The sequence below is a fragment of the Aulonocara stuartgranti genome (assembly GCF_965226115.1).
Source record: "Aulonocara stuartgranti genome assembly, chromosome: 9".
Lineage (NCBI taxonomy): Eukaryota > Metazoa > Chordata > Actinopteri > Cichliformes > Cichlidae > Aulonocara > Aulonocara stuartgranti.
Genome location: NC_138960.1, coordinates 36,046,186 through 36,062,500, shown reverse-complemented (window position 1 = coordinate 36,062,500; position 16,315 = coordinate 36,046,186). Strand labels below are relative to the sequence as shown.

General features: G+C 49.9%; 1 protein-coding gene across 1 annotated transcript in view; it reads right to left on the bottom strand.

Annotated features, from left to right (window-relative positions):
- The window catches only part of LOC309714379 (activin receptor type-2B-like), a 28,828-nt gene that overhangs the window by 5,158 nt on the left and 7,355 nt on the right, over positions 1-16,315 (bottom strand). The window contains exons 3-10 of the mRNA XM_082546808.1: positions 6,696-6,903; positions 3,608-3,714; positions 3,198-3,346; positions 2,255-2,398; positions 2,037-2,180; positions 1,812-1,960; positions 226-340; positions 2-140 (exon numbers count right to left, since the gene is read on the bottom strand). Coding sequence (XP_082402934.1) covers positions 2-140; positions 226-340; positions 1,812-1,960; positions 2,037-2,180; positions 2,255-2,398; positions 3,198-3,346; positions 3,608-3,714; positions 6,696-6,903 — 1,155 coding nt within the window. The remainder of the gene's footprint in view (position 1; positions 141-225; positions 341-1,811; positions 1,961-2,036; positions 2,181-2,254; positions 2,399-3,197; positions 3,347-3,607; positions 3,715-6,695; positions 6,904-16,315) is intronic.

Sequence of the window (16,315 nt, the reverse complement as noted above, 5' to 3'; positions counted from 1 at the left end):
CCGTCTGCAGCCTTGCAGCGGGACACCAGCTCCCACAGCACCAGGCCCAAGGCGTACATGTCGATCCGGAGGAAGGCGTCTCTCTGGAAGTTGATAGCTCCTTCTAAGACCTCGGGGGCCATGTAGCGCCTGGTGCCCACCTGCACACACAGACACACACAAGAGTGAGCGTGAGCGACGCAGCGACGCTCGTCTCCTCGGCCGCCTGCGGTCAGACCAGCTTACCTGTCCGTGCGTCTCTCCCGGCGGTTTCCCTGGCTCGAAGCAAACGGCGAGGCCGAAGTCTCCGATCACCGCCGTGAGGTCCGAGCGCAGCATGATGTTCTTACTCTTCAAATCCCTGAGAGAGTGAGACACGATCAAACGTGGCCGCCGTTACCTGTCTGACCCCGCCCACAGTCCTGCTCCTCATCGATCTACTGTGTTATTCAACTACAGCTCCCATGATGCTTTTAGCTGCTGCCTACAGCACTCTGATTTCTGTGGTGTCAACATGTACTACTATATGCATGTAGTAGTACATGTAGTAGCGTTCATCTAGCCGTGCAGGTTGTGATTCAGCCCCAGCACACACTGAGCTCTACACTTCCTGCTAACCTGCTGCTGCATGCTGATACTGTGAGTCTCTGTATGTGTTCACTGTGGAGCTGAAAGCAGCAGAGCAGCGTGTGAGCAGCGTGTAAGCAGCGTGTGAACAGCGTGTTAGCGGCGTGTTAGCAGCGTGTTAGCAGCGTGTTAGCAGCATTCAAGCAGCGTGTTAGCAGCGTGTGAGCAGCGTGTGAGCAGCATTCGAGCAGCGTGTTAGCAGCGTGTGAACAGCGTGTTAGCAGCGTGTTAGCAGCGTGTGAACAGCGTGTGAGCAGCATGTGAGCAGCATTCGAGCAGCGTGTTAGCAGTGTGTGAACAGCGTGTTAGCAGCGTGTGAACAGCGTGTTAGCAGCGTGTTAGCAGCGTGTGAACAGCGTGTGAACAGCGTGTGAGCAGCATGTGAGCAGCATTCGAGCAGCGTGTTAGCAGCGTGTGAACAGCGTGTGAGCAGCGTGTGAGCAGCATTCGAGCAGCGTGTTAGCAGTGTGTGAACAGCGTGTTAGCAGCATTCGAGCAGCATGTTAGTAGCGTGTGAGCAGCGTGTTAGCAGTGTGTGAACAGCGTGTTAGCAGCATGTGAGCAGCGTGTTAGCAGCATTCGAGCAGCGTGTTAGTAGTGTGTGAGCAGCATTCGAGCAGCGTGTTAGCAGTGTGTGAACAGCGTGTTAGCAGCATGTGAGCAGCGTGTTAGTAGTGTGTGAGCAGCGTGTTAGCAGCATGTCGAGCAGCGTGTTAGTAGCGTGTGAGCAGCGTGTTAGCAGTGTGTGAACAGCGTGTTAGCAGCGTGTTAGCAGCATTCGAGCAGCGTGTTAGCAGCATTCGAGCAGCGTGTGAGCAGCGTGTTAGCAGCATTCGAGCAGCGTGTGAGCAGTGTGTTAGCAGCGCGTGAGCAGCGTGTGAACAGCGTGTTAGCAGCGTGTTAGCAGCATTCGAGCAGCGTGTGAGCAGCGTGTTAGCAGCATTCGAGCAGCGTGTGAGCAGTGTGTTAGCAGCGTGTGAGCAGCGTGTTAGCAGTATTCGAGCAGTGTGTTAGCAGCGTGTGAGCAGCTGCTGCGCGTTGAGCACGTGAACATAAGCGATCTCTGAGATTCTGAAGTAAAAACGAGCAGCGTGAACTGTGACGTCCTCTAACGCTGACTCACAGCTCCACCGTGTGGCAGCAGCTCGTCACTGCAGACTAGGGTTTCCTGTCTGATCTGTAGGTGTTGGGGTTTGTGGGCAGACCTGTGGGCGATGGCCGGTTTGGGACCCTCTCCCTTCAGTTGGGGGACGTCTTCGTGGAGGTACGCCAGGCCGCGCGCCGTCGTCTCGGCTATGTGGCACAGCTCGGACCAGCTGATCATGTTTCCCTTCAGGAAGCCCGACAGCGAGCCCTGCAGAGACAAACATCAGGAGATCGACCCCACACCCCCGGGAGTTTCTGACCCCCCCTCGGCCCCCCTTCCTCACCCTCTCGTGGAACTCTGTGATGAGCCACAGCTCGGCCTCGGGGTGGCTCCCTCGTTTCTCTGCGGCGATGAACCTCAGGATGTTCTTGTGCCTCATGCCCGGCGTCATGAACACGTCCCTCTCGGTCTCCCAGGAGTCCTTATTCTGCAAGGAGGAGGAGGTGAGGAAGGGTTGGGAGTCAGGACGGCTGCCCTGATGCTCGGAGCAAACACCGGTACCTGCATGGGGAAGATCTTCACGGCCATGTGTTCGTTCATCATCTGAGCCTTCCAGACGCAGCCGAAGCGCCCCCTGGCTTTCACCTCCAGCAGCTGCAGAGGCTTCAGCCCCAGCAGGGGGGAGGCAGGAGGTGGACCAGGATCCTGGAGGAGAGGAAAGGAGAGTGGGGGAGGGCATCAATGTGACACATTTATAGACAGCAACATGACAGAAGCCCCTCCCATGTCAGAATTAATGTGACCCCTGAATCCTCCCTTAGTTATGCTGCAGTAGGTGTAGGCTGCTGGGGGATTCCCATGATGCACTGGGTGTTTCTTCTTCACTCACTATGTGTTAACAGACCTCTCTGCACTGAATCATATCTGTTATTAATCTCTGTCTCTCTTCCACAGCATGTCTTTGTCCTGTCTTCCTTCTCTCACCCTAACCAGCAGCAGATGGCCCCGCCCCTCCCTGAGCCTGGTTCTGCTGGAGGTTTCTTCCTGTTAAAAGGGAGTTTTTCCTTCCTACTGTCACCAAAGTGCTTGTTCATAGGGGGTCATGTGATTGTTGGGTTTTTCTCTGTATCTATTATTGTGCGATCTACTGTACAATATAAAGCGCCTCGAGGCGACTGCTGTTGTGATTTGGTGCTGTATGAATAAAAACTGAACCACAGGTGAGAGTGCTGTCAATACACGGGCCACCTGTTCAGGTGAATCCCGCCTCTCGCCCTATCAGACCGATTGGCCGTGTTTTACAGTTCAATATGGGGAACCACGATGTGGTGACAAACCCTCGTTTGAGATGTTTCCTGCTGCAGTGCCTGCAGACCACCAGCAGATGGAGCCGTCTCAGCATTGCAGAGTCAAACTGACGTCATCAGCTCCGGTCTGCAGGTCAAAGTAACCGAGTACTTCTACTCGTTTCATCAAAAGGTAAGCGTGAGTGTTTGAGGCTCACCTCGGCAATGTCCACGTGTCCATACGGAGGTTTGCGGTGTTGGTACATCCAGACGGTGGTGAGCAGAGCGACAGACAGCATGGTGACGGGCAGCAGGCAGTAAATCATCACGTTTAACACACCCACGCTGTGGGGCGGGGCCTTGATCACTGACACACACAGAAAGACTGCATTTACATTTAAAAGGACTTTATTGGCGCTGGGTTACCATGGTAACTTTGGAAACGCCCCTGACAGTCTGGTGCGAGGAAACCTGCCGACGGGTTTCAGTATATCAAGACTGTACATAAAAGATGGAGGAGGCACCCATGACACCACCTGTTGAAGTCACGACCTCATGAAGCACAAACAATGATACGAGGAGAAGACACGTGTGACACGTGCTAACGGACCAATCAGATGGCACTCACGTGGCACGGTGATGTCCGGCAGGTGGGTGAAGCGCTCGTTGCAGAAGTTTCCTTCACAGCAGCAGAAGAAGACCTGCGGGCTCTCCTCGGTGGCCACACACTGCTGCCTGAGAGAGAGACAGGAAATGACTTCACACACAGTAACACTCTGACTAGGGCTGCTCAATTAATCGAATTTTAATCACGATTACGATCTGGGCTTTCAAGGATCATTAAAAATGACTGAGCCAATTATTAGCCCCTCCCTCGTGCTTTACTCTCGCGCTGCTCCGTGTGGCAAATCGAGCGCACCTCTCTGAATTTCGAACACGTGTCACAACAATAAGAGGACCCGAGGGAAGCTCGGAAAGCTCAGCAGAAGTTATTTGGAGAGGAGAGTGACTGCCGTTGGTTGAAAAGAGGTAAAAACCTTCAGTGGTGTGGAAACATTATGGGTTCAGTCAGACGTGGATCAAGTAGACACAGTGTGTAAACTTTGCTACAGTGTAGCTGCACCACAGAGCAACACTGCAAAGTTCACTAAACATAGATGTTTACATTTCTTATATTGCAAACATTTGCACTGTTATCAGTATTTGTGTGACACACTAATGTGTGATCCCATCAGAAGTAGTACTTGTTAAAAAAATGAGAGATTTGTCACCGAAGTGAACTATATGTAATGAGGTAGTTGCACCCCCCAGCCTCCGGGTGGCGCATTGTTCAGTGAGACAGAATAGCGAGGTCATAGGTCCTCCTCTCCAATATGGCAGAAGCGAGGCAAAGAGAAACTTCACCAGTCGTCTCTGTCTCATCATTTCCCTGTTTTGCAGGTTTGTAACCGGTAAAACTATATTAAAACGGTTGTAAAATATTGATAAGAAACACAGCTAAATGTGGGGTATAAATCAGCGGGTAAACCCTGTTATTTGTTACGTTTTATGAAGTAGAAGGACTGGAAAAAATGCCAAAGCCTAGCCAGCCGCGGGCGCCAGTTTGGTTTCCTTTCTCCACTTACTTCAGGTCGTTTTAGCTGAATAAGCTCCTTGTCGTGTCCTGATTTTGTGAATATGAATGTTAATCTGCTGTTGGCAGTGAAGAACGACTGTTTACTGGTTCTGAAAAGTGATTTTGAGAATGTTAAAGCTAAAGCTAAGCCTGCCAGCATACACATGACTCTTTCATGTATTTGTGAGCTACTAAGCTAAATTGGTTTAAGACCAAGCACTGGTATGTTGGTTAAAACAATCAGAATACATAGGTATTTGGGTTAAAAGTTAGAGGTAAAAATGTATTTGAACATGCATTTCATATTGTTTTGGATTGTCATTCAGAGAGAATAGCCGAGTAAATGATTTGAAGGTCACTACACGTGAAGTACTTTTGGTTGCCATGGAAAGATCGTGGTATTGCAGCTTGAACATACAGACGGTTTTATTGTTATTTCTGTTGTATATAGAGAATGGTGATGCTGCAAGTTAAAAATACATGTGATTGTATAAATAAATATGGCAGAAGCGAGGCAAAGAGAAACTTCACCAGTCGTCTCTGTCTCATCATTTCCCTGTTTTGCAGGAACATTTAATCTGTTTTACCGGCCCATACTCTGGGTCGGTTACATTTGCACACTGTTTTATATTATTTTTTGACAGGCTCCTGCATGGGGTGGGAGATGTTGTCCAACAGGGATGACAGTTTAGCCACCGTTCTCCTGTCACTGTCCACCTCCACTGGGTCCAGAGGGCAGAACAGAGCTGGCCCTGATCAGCCTGTTCAGTCTCTTCCTGTCCCCGGCAGAGATGCTGCCGCCCCAGCAGACCACAGAGTAAAGGAAGGCTGAGGCCACCGCAGAGTCACAGAAGGTCTTCAGGAGTGGGCCCTCCTCTCCAAACGACCTGAGTCCCTGCAGCAGGTACAGCCTGCTCTGCCCTTTCCTGTAGAGGGCGTCTGAGTTATGAGTCCAGTTTGTTGTTCAGATGAACACCAAGGTACCTGTAGCTGATTCATTACTATTAATGAAGGTTACTCTCCACACCAACACCAGCTAGATGTTTAAATCTTAATATAAATGAGTAACAGTAGGTGGACATTAGGTAAGGCGCGTATATAAAACCGTAGTAAAGGGACCTCTGTGTCGGGCTCGTAGCTGAAAACTAGCTTTACTTTGTTGTCTGGCTCAACTTTGCTAGCAGAGACAGAGAGAGGCGTTGATTGTTTCAGAGGAAAACAGGAACAACTGCTCGGTGACAGCTCGTACTTTTTTCTCCCCCCTCGCTCACAGACACATCACGGGTACAGCAGTCCATCCTCCCTGCAGCACGGACTACACTGCCCATCAGGCTTTAGGGCGATGCCTGCAACACTCTGCCTGTTGCCTTCATATTAAATCATTTAAAAAAATATTTCTTCACGTCATTATGCGGCTGCAAGTAGAGGTGACATCAGAGCCTCTTAATGCGTGTTTGGTTTGGGAATCACCAAAAACAGAGAGAGCACAGCCTGACGTATGAAACAGGAAAAGACCGCCGTGTAATCCATTTATTTCAACAAAGTAACTGTATTCTGATTACCACCTTTTTAAACGGTAACTGTAATGGAATATAGTTACTCATATTTTGTATTCTGCATGTATTCCATTACTCCCAACACTGCCAGGGATAAAGTGGCGTTCCACCCTCGTGACCGCGTGGTCTGCAGCACACAGTACACCCAGGTGGGAGGACGCAGCCCCCCAGCATGTTGCCCTGTTTTAATCCCACAGAGGATCTTCAGGGTCAATGATCACGTCCCTGTGAGCAGCTGCTCTGAAGGGAAACAGGAACGCAGCAGGACAGGACAGACTGACTGTCATAGATTTGTTTACATGCATTTACAGGACTTCAGTCATTGTGGGGTCTACCTGACAACATAAAACACATTCAGGTGACTGTGGCTGTGATTTGGATCGAAGCAGATCCTGGATCAGCTCAGTACAAGAAGGTAAACGTGACAGCATGGATCACACTGTGGTCGGTGTGTGATGATTGGCTGGAGGAGCTCATTTATGTTGTTTGAAGGCAAGGTGTGTGTGTGTGTGTGTGTGTGTGTGTGTGTGTGTGTGTGTGTGTACCGGTCGTAGCAGTTGAAGTCGTCCAGCCAGCATCCCTTCTTCACCAGCTCGATGGAGCCCGAGTTGTTCCTCCAGGAGGCGTAGCAGTGCGAGCGTTTGTCCTGCTCGTCCTCGCAGCGCTCCACGCCGCTCTGGTTCGTCTTCTCGGTCTCGTAGTTCACGTTGTAGTACACACACTCCCTGGTGTCGGCAGTCCCACGGCTCAGCCCTGCAGCACACACACACACACACAGAGGAAATGCTTTCATGGTGTGTCACAAAGCGTCCTCCACACTCATCTAATTAAAGCACAGAGAAGAAGAGCGGAGCACCAATAACGAGCTGGACCGCCTGCTGCCGGCGACAGCGAGCTCAGACCAGGGGTGGATCCTTTTTTCCAAACACACATGCAGCTGGTTACATGTAGTTAGAATGATTCAAATGCAGTACGTACAGGGTGGGAATGGTTGGTGATACTAAAGTCCTGTTTGTGGCACATTAGTATATGTGAGGGGGCAAACTCCTCCAGATGGGTGGTGACCGTGGTGGCCATTTAGAAGTCGGCCATCTTGGATACAACTTTTGTTTTTCCAATAGGAAGAGGACCATGTGACACATCACACTTATTGGTAATGTCACAAGGACAACAATGGTGTGCTTGGTTTCAACGTAACTTTATTCTTTCATGAGTTATTTACAAGTTTCTGACCACTTATAACATGTGTGCAATGTGCTGCCCATTGTGTTGGATTGTCAATGCAACCCTCTTCTCCCACTCTTCACACTGATAGCAACACCGCAGGAGAAACGCCAGCACAGCCATCCAGGTGCTGCACATCTCGTATCTTCACACCACAGACGACTGCAGTACATTCAACGCTGCAGCTCTCCCGCTGCCAGCCGTACACATCACCACCACCAAACACACCCCGCCACATACCTCCATCGCCCGCTTCACCCCCATCCGCGAGCAGGCAAGCCCCGACCATCGGCGCCCCACGCCCCGGCCCAGCGACAGGGAAGTGTCCAGTCTGGCGGTCGCCCGCGCCTCCAGCGGAAGCCCGGAGCTGGCCTGGTGGCCGCCCATGTGCAAACAGCGAGGACTGCAGGAGAGCAGAGGGAAGCTTCACCTCACACCGTCTGCACACACATCACGGCAGCACTCCGTCGTTATCACAAAGCTCGATCAGAGAGGAAGCCCAGAGCACACCATCAACACGTGTTCTTAGCTGTGATTGGAGGATAAATCAAACACTTCCTGCACTCACAGCATGAAGCCACAAACCGCAGCGGCCGTCCCGCTGAGTGCTCCAACCATCTCCTCTGCTCCTCTTTCCTAAACCTTCAATCAATTTCTTTTATTTTTTGTTTGTTTGTTTGTTTGCTTTTTCCTCTCTCGCTCTCTTTCTGTCTCCCTGTCCTGTCCCCCAGTCATGTCTGTCCCATCTGTAACAACTGAAAATAAAATAAATACATAATTATAATAAAGGTCAATCAAATGGACCAATATGGCGAGACCATGATGATCCACTCGGCATCTTTCTTGGCCTTCAGACAATTCTGACGGCTAAAGATCCAAACGGGACAACAAAACAAAACTGTAGCTGCATCTTCAGAGGAGTCTCCGTGGTAACCCTGCTGATACTTCTGACCGTCTTCTACCGCTGCTCCATTGAAAGTGTGCTGACATATTGCATCGGTGTGTGGTTCTACAGCTGCACCACAGCACACAGAAAGGCACTCCAGAGGGTCATCAACACGGCCCAAAAAATCATTGGACATCCTCTTCCCTCCCTGAAGGACCTGTACAGCACTCGCTGTCTCAAGAGGGCACGCAGCATCCTACGGGACTGCACACACCCAGGACACCGGGTGTTTAAGCTGCTGCCGTCTGGCAGGAGGTTCAGGCTGCTGAGGTCCCGAACAAATAGACTCAAGGACAGCTTTTACAACAGGGCAACAGCCCTGATCAATGTAAATAGCTGACCTGACTGGATACCTCCCTGGACTTTTTAGGGGGAGGTAACAATGTTTAAAACGATAACAATAATATTTATATTTATAACAAGGTGCAATAATAATTAATGTGCAATAATAACAGTGTGCAATACACATACACTTATTCTTCTTTTTTATACTAAGTTAATATACTGTGTTGTGTTGTTTGTTACGTTGTGATGTGTCATATCGTGTTGTGTTGTGTTATATGTAGTGCCGACGTAGGACAGTTTTTCCAATTTCATTGTACTACTGTACTATGTATGACTGTGCAATGACAATAAAGAGTTATCTTATCTTATCTTATGTCACAGCTTTAATCTCAGTGTGCCCTAAACACACTGTAAATAAAAGATGGTCGTAGCCACCGTGACCCCACCCACTCTGAATCCTTCACAGTGTTTCAGCCGTTGTTTCAGAGCCCGAGGTGACCAAGCAGGTGGAGTACACACACACACACACACACACACACACACACACACACACACACACACACACACACACACACACACACACACCTGCTGATCAGTAACATCCAATCAAAATCCTAGAATTTCTGAAGCTCCACCTTCTCGGGCACTCTGTTGCTACAGTGACCTCACAGCAGCCCTATTATTGGTCGCCTGATGTCATTAAAAGTGCAGGTGCAGCTCAGCCGCTCACGCTGACGCAGCTCTGACTGTTTGTGAGTTTTAATGTTAGCGTGAGGAGCAGCAGGCGGAGCTTCACGTGTTCATGTCATAAATCCTACAGTCTGCTCACAAAGAGAGGAGCTGCAGGGAGAAAAGAGGCGTGGTTACTGTGGTGATCGGGAATAAAGCTGCCGCACTGCATTATGGGACAGAAAGCAGCACCTCTGATGATACTGCAATAGCAGGGAGTACACACAGGGCTTTAGCAGTAATGTTTGCAGGAAAGTACTACGACTGAACCATCATCAGTATTCTGCAGGTCGACCTCGGTTACCATGGAGACCTGTGTGCTGATGTCACTGTGTGTCATGTGACATTTACTCAGACGGCTTCTTCAGTTAAACTGGAGCAGCGAGTTCACACAAACACACCTTTGAAACAACCACTGAGCTGCTGTCAGTCGCTCTCCGTGTACTGAAGCTAAATCACATCTAATAAAACCAAGCTGACGTTTGAACTTTGACCTGAACACAAACATCAGGGTTCATTTTCCCACTGTTAGTCAAACCCAGGACTTTGAGTTCTGTCAGAGGCCGCCTCAGCTTTCAGCACGAGACCCTGTGTGCCAGAGGTGGAGCAGGCGTCCTATTACAAGCTTGATTTCATCATAATATCACAAAAAACACAAAACATGAACATTTCCTTTTTACAAACCGGCCCTGGAGCATCCCAGCAGCTTTCAGACACGTACAGCAGCAGTGTGAGCGGCACCATCAGGATCTGTGCTGGATACACTCGGGGATCGACTCCTAATGTCTGCTCACAGTCGTTTACACACACACACACACACAACGCTCTGATGTCAGGTGACAGCAGGTTTATGGTCACAGAGCAGAGCGGTGATAACGCCGCCCACCCTCGCTGCGTTCTCATGACCTCGGTGACAGCGGCACAGATGTTGCGGCGAGCACGCCGATGCTCACGTCACGAAGCGGGATCGGCGACAGCTGCAGCATTGTTCTGTGTGAGCGCGGCACGGACTCGAACCCTCGGCCTTCCAGCTGCACCGTCGTGCACATTAACATTTGTGTGCTGCATACGTGTGAAAGTGTGTGACCTCTGACCTCCGGCGTCTCCAGATGACACGCATGCAGACGTGAGCCAACTGCGAATGGCTTGACTGTGAGCGCGCCGCTTTCTAATGCAAAGTAAGCTCATAGCAGCTATTAGAGCCTTTGTAAACTCCAGACACCAGGGGTCAGAGGTCACGCTCTCATATGCAAACCAGCACATATATGCACCAGCACACACACACACGGGCATCTGGCAGACCAATTATGTGCGTGCATATGTTAGTGTGATGACAGGGCAGCATATAAGATGTAAAGTCATGGGAACTAATCACACACACACACACACACACACACACACACACTGGGGTAACTGGTTCCCACAGACTGGCTGGGTAAGAACCTTGTATTTAGGCGTCCTGCCCTTCAGTACAGTTTCAGACCTAAATGACCCAAACAAGGTGAGGACACGCCTCCTCCTGACCACTGACTGCCTTTACTGATGTCTTGTAGCAGGGCCGGGTGCTACGAGGCTTTCTCTGACCTCTGCTAATGTAGCTGTGTTTCCTGCATCTATCGTTCAGACTCCAGGACAATGAGCGTATGTGCACGGCGTTCCCACGAGAGCGAGCGGACAGATGGACGCTGGTCTGACGAGCGATCGACACAGAACAAACTGCGAGCACATAAAGATCGGACAGAAGCAGAGGATGGAGCTACAGCTGGAGTGAAGCTGACTCGTTCACCACGTCCTCAAACACACACGAAGCTTCTGTGGAGCTTTTTACATCATGTTTATGTGGTTTTCAAAACGATCCCTGATGCTGGATCAAGTACTTTGAATTAAACTGAATACAAATTTGGTCGATACACCAGGACATCAAACTAAAGCTGCGAGAGGACGAACTACTGAAGAAGTAATCAGAGCCTCAAGTCAACTCGTACAACAGACAAGGAGCACAAATTCTACTGTGAGGGACCTGCTCACAAACAAACTGAAACCACCCGGTATCGTTCCTGGTATCGTTCAACAGCGCCTCTTCTTTCTCAGGAGACTGAAAAGATTCGGCATGAGCCCCCGCATCCTCAGGACCTTCTATCACTGTGCCATTGAGAGCATCCTCACTGGATGCATCACCACCTGGTATGGCAACAGCATCGCCTACAACTGCAAAGCTCTCCAGCGAGTAGTGCGGTGCTCTGAACGGATAATTGGAGGTGAGCTTCCCTCCCTCCAAGACATCTACAGGAAGCGGTGCCTGAGGAAAGCGGGGAGGATCATCAAGGACTCCAGTCACCCCAGCCATAAACTGTTCAGACTGCTTCCATCAGGAAGGAGGTTCTGCAGCATCCGGTCCCGAACCAGCAGACTGAGAGACAGCTTCTTCCATCAGGCCATCAGACTGCTGAACACGTCATAGACACCTCAGCTTCACTACTGGAACTTTAACATTATGCACTCCATACTGTACAGTAACGCCACTGTTTTGCACATATTCAACTCTGTATATTTTATATATTTTATTTATTGTTTACTCTATTTAATTTGTAAAATATGTGTACACACACACACACACACACACGTAGAAAAATATTTAGTATACACATCCAGAAATGCATATACTATTATATATTGTACATATATTTATTAGTTTCAGATGTAGCCATTCTTGTATTTTGCTTGTTTACATTATTGTATTTTGCACAACTCTGTTGCTTGTGAAGCTCGCACACAAGAATTTCACTCACATGTGCTGTACCAATGTACCTGCACATGTGATGTGACAATAAAAGTGATTTGATTTGATCGAGGGACAGGAAAGTGAGCAGTAATATAAATAATAACATAAAGAATGAACTCAGCACGGCCCACCATCCACCCCGACCTCCTCCTGCAGGCGCTTCACTGGCCTGCAATGTTGCAGCACCAGTGGCACGTGAGCGTGCACGAGGCCCGGCCTGCACGCTCATGAGTCGACAGCCGATGGTGGCTGGCCCATCTGATCTGGGGAGGACGACCTGCACCAGAGCCTGAGGGTGAGCTTTGTTGACGACGTCCAGACAACATCTGTCTCCGTCACCTCTGGGAGGAGACGGGATCCCCACCTCCCACCACCACCCCTCCTCCATGTTCTCACGGGAGACAGAGAGAGTCATCCCCTGAGTGAGGGGGGAGGGGCCGTCTGTCCCCAGGGAACAATCAGTTTTTCAATGACCCCCCATCTGTTCGCTGCTCGTGATTGGCCGATTGGTCCTGCTTGGCGCCCTGTGAGGTCAGACGGTGTCAAGAGTCAGGCCTCACGGGTCGTCGTGTTGTGAGGCGGTCAGCAGGAGGTCACAGCTCTGTGACATCATCGTGGATGGAAGCGTGGAGCTGCGAGCGCCGTCCTCACTGACGTGTTATTTCCTGTTTGTACAGCACGGGTTCAAACACTGCAGGCTGAGCTCAGCTGGTGACAGTGGGAGGAAGAACGCCCCTTTAACAGGAAGAGACGTCCCACAGAGGCAGAGCTGGGCCCATCTCCTAGGAATAAAAGGCGGAGCAGAGCGAAGCAAGTGATGTTGCCCGTCTGTGGTCACTAACGTCCACGCCTGGGAAACGTTTGTTGGCGTCGCACCTTCAGGCGCCAGAGCGAGCAGCAAACACGTTAGCTTCATGAAACCAAACCCTCTGATCACCTGCTGCTGTACGCTGACTCTCACACAGCCGAGCAGGGCGGAGCTGACACACACGGCAGTTTACGGCGATGATGGGCGTTACCTTGGTAACACTGCTCTTAAAAACTCAACTGAAGATCAGAGGTTAAAGTGCGAAACAATAACTGATACAGGAAGTGCTCGCTCACTCTGCACATACTTTTACATGGTCAGGACACGGTACCAGTACACGTGCTGGGAGTACTGGTACTGCAGTAACAGGCTCCGCTGCTGTGAGAGCCTCGCCTCTCTGCGGCTCCCTCGCCCGGCCTCGGGTACCAGGAGCTGCAGCTGGATCTCAGGTCCAGGACAGCGAAACCATGGAAGGCTGTGACCTCACACACCAGCACGCCATCAGAGCCTGAACCTTGGGGGAGGGGGGTGTAAGGTTAAACTCTCTCACTGAGGTGATGCAGGAGGAGGAGCCAGTCTGCACAGTTAGCACAGGTTTAGGAGAACGAACACCTGATCCATCCCAGCGACAGCCGTCCCTCAGCTCGGGCTTCTTCCTGTTCAGAGGGAGTTCTTCCTTCCTACTGAGCAGCGAGCTGCTGATAGGCTCGTCTGACTGTTGGGGTTTCCCACCCCTATCGCAGGGTCTTTACGCTAAAGCAGCTGGAGGCTGTGATTTGGTGCTGCTGTATAAATAAAGTTGAGTTGATTCTGAAAAAGAGAAGACAGTAAACGCAACGTGAGGCGTTTTTAAGGTTTCCACGACGAGGTGAAACTCCGCCCCTTTGCAGATGTAAGTATGACTCAGCTGTCACCAGCCTAAAGCTCCGCCTCTGAGACCTGATAGGCTATCCATCACCAAGATCAACGTAAAACTGGACATGTGTGTGCTGTTTTTAATGATGTCATGTGACCCATAATGAGGTCACTGTACTAACAGAGCATCCAGGAAGGCGGAGCTCTTCAGGGAGGATTTTGATGATGTTGCTCATCTGCAGGTACGTGAGTGTCAGCTGATCGTGTCTGCGGGTTAACGATGGTGCTGATTAACGAGCCGCTAACACAGCGCTGAGTCAGCGCTCTCACACGCTGAGATGGCTGCTTGGATCATGTGACTCTGTGCTCTGATTGCAGCGTCCATGTTTCACCGCTCTGATAGACGACCTGCTTTCTCAGATCAATGCAGAGGGAGGAGGAGTCCGCCGTGACCCCGCCCTCACACACACCGTCAGCCCGGGAGGATTTCTGTGTGCTGGGAGGCCGAGCCATGGATGCTCAGTATGTTGGTGCCGTTGTTGTCATGTGACCATGCATGTTATAAACCTCTGGGTTTTCTTACCTGAGGAAGCAGCAGCAACGGTGCTTTTTATTGTAAACACAGTGAATCAGACGATCCTACCCGGAGCACTCTGCAACAGCGGGAAGGAAGAACTCCCTCTGAACAGGAAGAAACCTCCAGCAACACCAGGCTGAGGGAGGGGCGGGGCCATCTGAGGGGAGGAATACGGGACAAAGACGCGTCGTGGAAGAGAGCCATGGATAAATAATGACTGATGACTCGATGCAGAGAGGTGTATGTCACATGGTGACTGATGAAGAAACACTCAGTGCATCATGGGATTCTCCTATATCTATTGCTTATCGTCACAGTAACGCGTCTCCACGTGCCATGACGTAATTAATACGAACGCTACAACGAAGGTGGACGTCGAGGCGACGCTGTACCTGCTGCTCAGCCTGTGACTGTTCGTCACACGCGCGGACCACGGCGTTGTTGGAAACATGTCCCTCGTTGACCGGTTTTAAAAAATGGCGGTTCAGATTTTTGTAAACAAGACGCTCTGATCGAGCACAGCTACTGACCAGCCAATCGCTGACATGCAGTGTGACGCCACATTTTAGTACCTGCTTGGATGACTTGCAACCCTGGGTGACAAGGAACCTAGAATGTACCTGGTACCAGGAACCCAATGGAAAACCATGGAAACCGTGATGAAACGCCCCGAGTCGATCCCAGTAGGAACAGAAAAAGGGGGTCCTCACTTTTCCACAGCTCCGAATCAGGTGTGTGTCTGTGCAGCCTCAGCAGCTCGAGGCTTCCTGCATGTCTGTGGAAGTGTTAGCCTGTGGGCTCATCTGGACTGGACTCAGACCTGAGCCCAGCATGGATGTGAACACAGTTATCTGCATTTCCTCAGAGCAGTTTATGCTTTAAAGGATCTTACCTGGTAGACCTCATAAAAGCAACGGCGCCATGTGTGAGCAGCTCAACCACACCTCAGAGCAGCGCTGGGCGATATGCCGTAAAATCCATATCACGGTATAATTTGAAGCATGTGCGGTAAAGATATGTATCGCGATATATTCCTTTCTTCTGTATAACGTATTTTACACACTATAAGGTGCGCTGAAAATCCTTAAATTTTCTCATAAATCGTCCGTGCGCCTTAAGTATGAATTCTGGTTGTGCTTACTGACCTCAAACCGATTTTATGTGCTACACGGCGCTCAAACATCTGTCAAAAAATGTTTTAGTACCACTTTGGTAAGCTACGAAGCCGCACCGCTTGATGGATTGTTGGACCATTATGGCTACTGTAATCAAGGAGCCTTGCGGAGTAATCTGGGTCCTAAACTCCGCCCTTCAGGTCCCAAAGCCAAACGAACACTGCAGCATCACTGAGAGTTACAAACTGTCAAAATTCCTTCATCTTTAATACAATGATCAGCGTTGCAACTTTACCAGGTGTAACAATTAAGTTTAACATCCAGGCATCCATGAAAACAGGATTTATTAAATTTAACGGAGTTAGAAGTTAGCAGGAAGTTAGCTTGCTAGCTTCCACCTAAACATGATATAGCATGTTCTGACTGAGAGATTTTTGAAAAATTCAAACGTACAGCTCTGCTATCACTTCCAACATGAATGAAGACAGAAAACTAAACAGCAGTGACGTTTGTAGGGTTACTGAAGTTGGGCTAGCTGGTAGATAATGATGTGCTACGTGAGCGCTAGCTACACAGCTATGTTAGCATAAACACAGTGAAGCTGGAGGATGAACGCTAACTTTTTTCCACTCGATAAAAGTTAACGTGAAGGTTCCTGATGGTTAGGGACAAATGCAATCGCATGGCAGGATGCTGTAAACGGACCAAACTTCAGTCGGGAGAACAACTGAGATAATCCATCCACATTTGCTTTTACTGTCGCCGCATAATCTGCAGATGATGTGGTTTACAGCCGCTGCGATGCTTTCGACCAAAACAGGTGCAGCTTGATGACACCATCAAC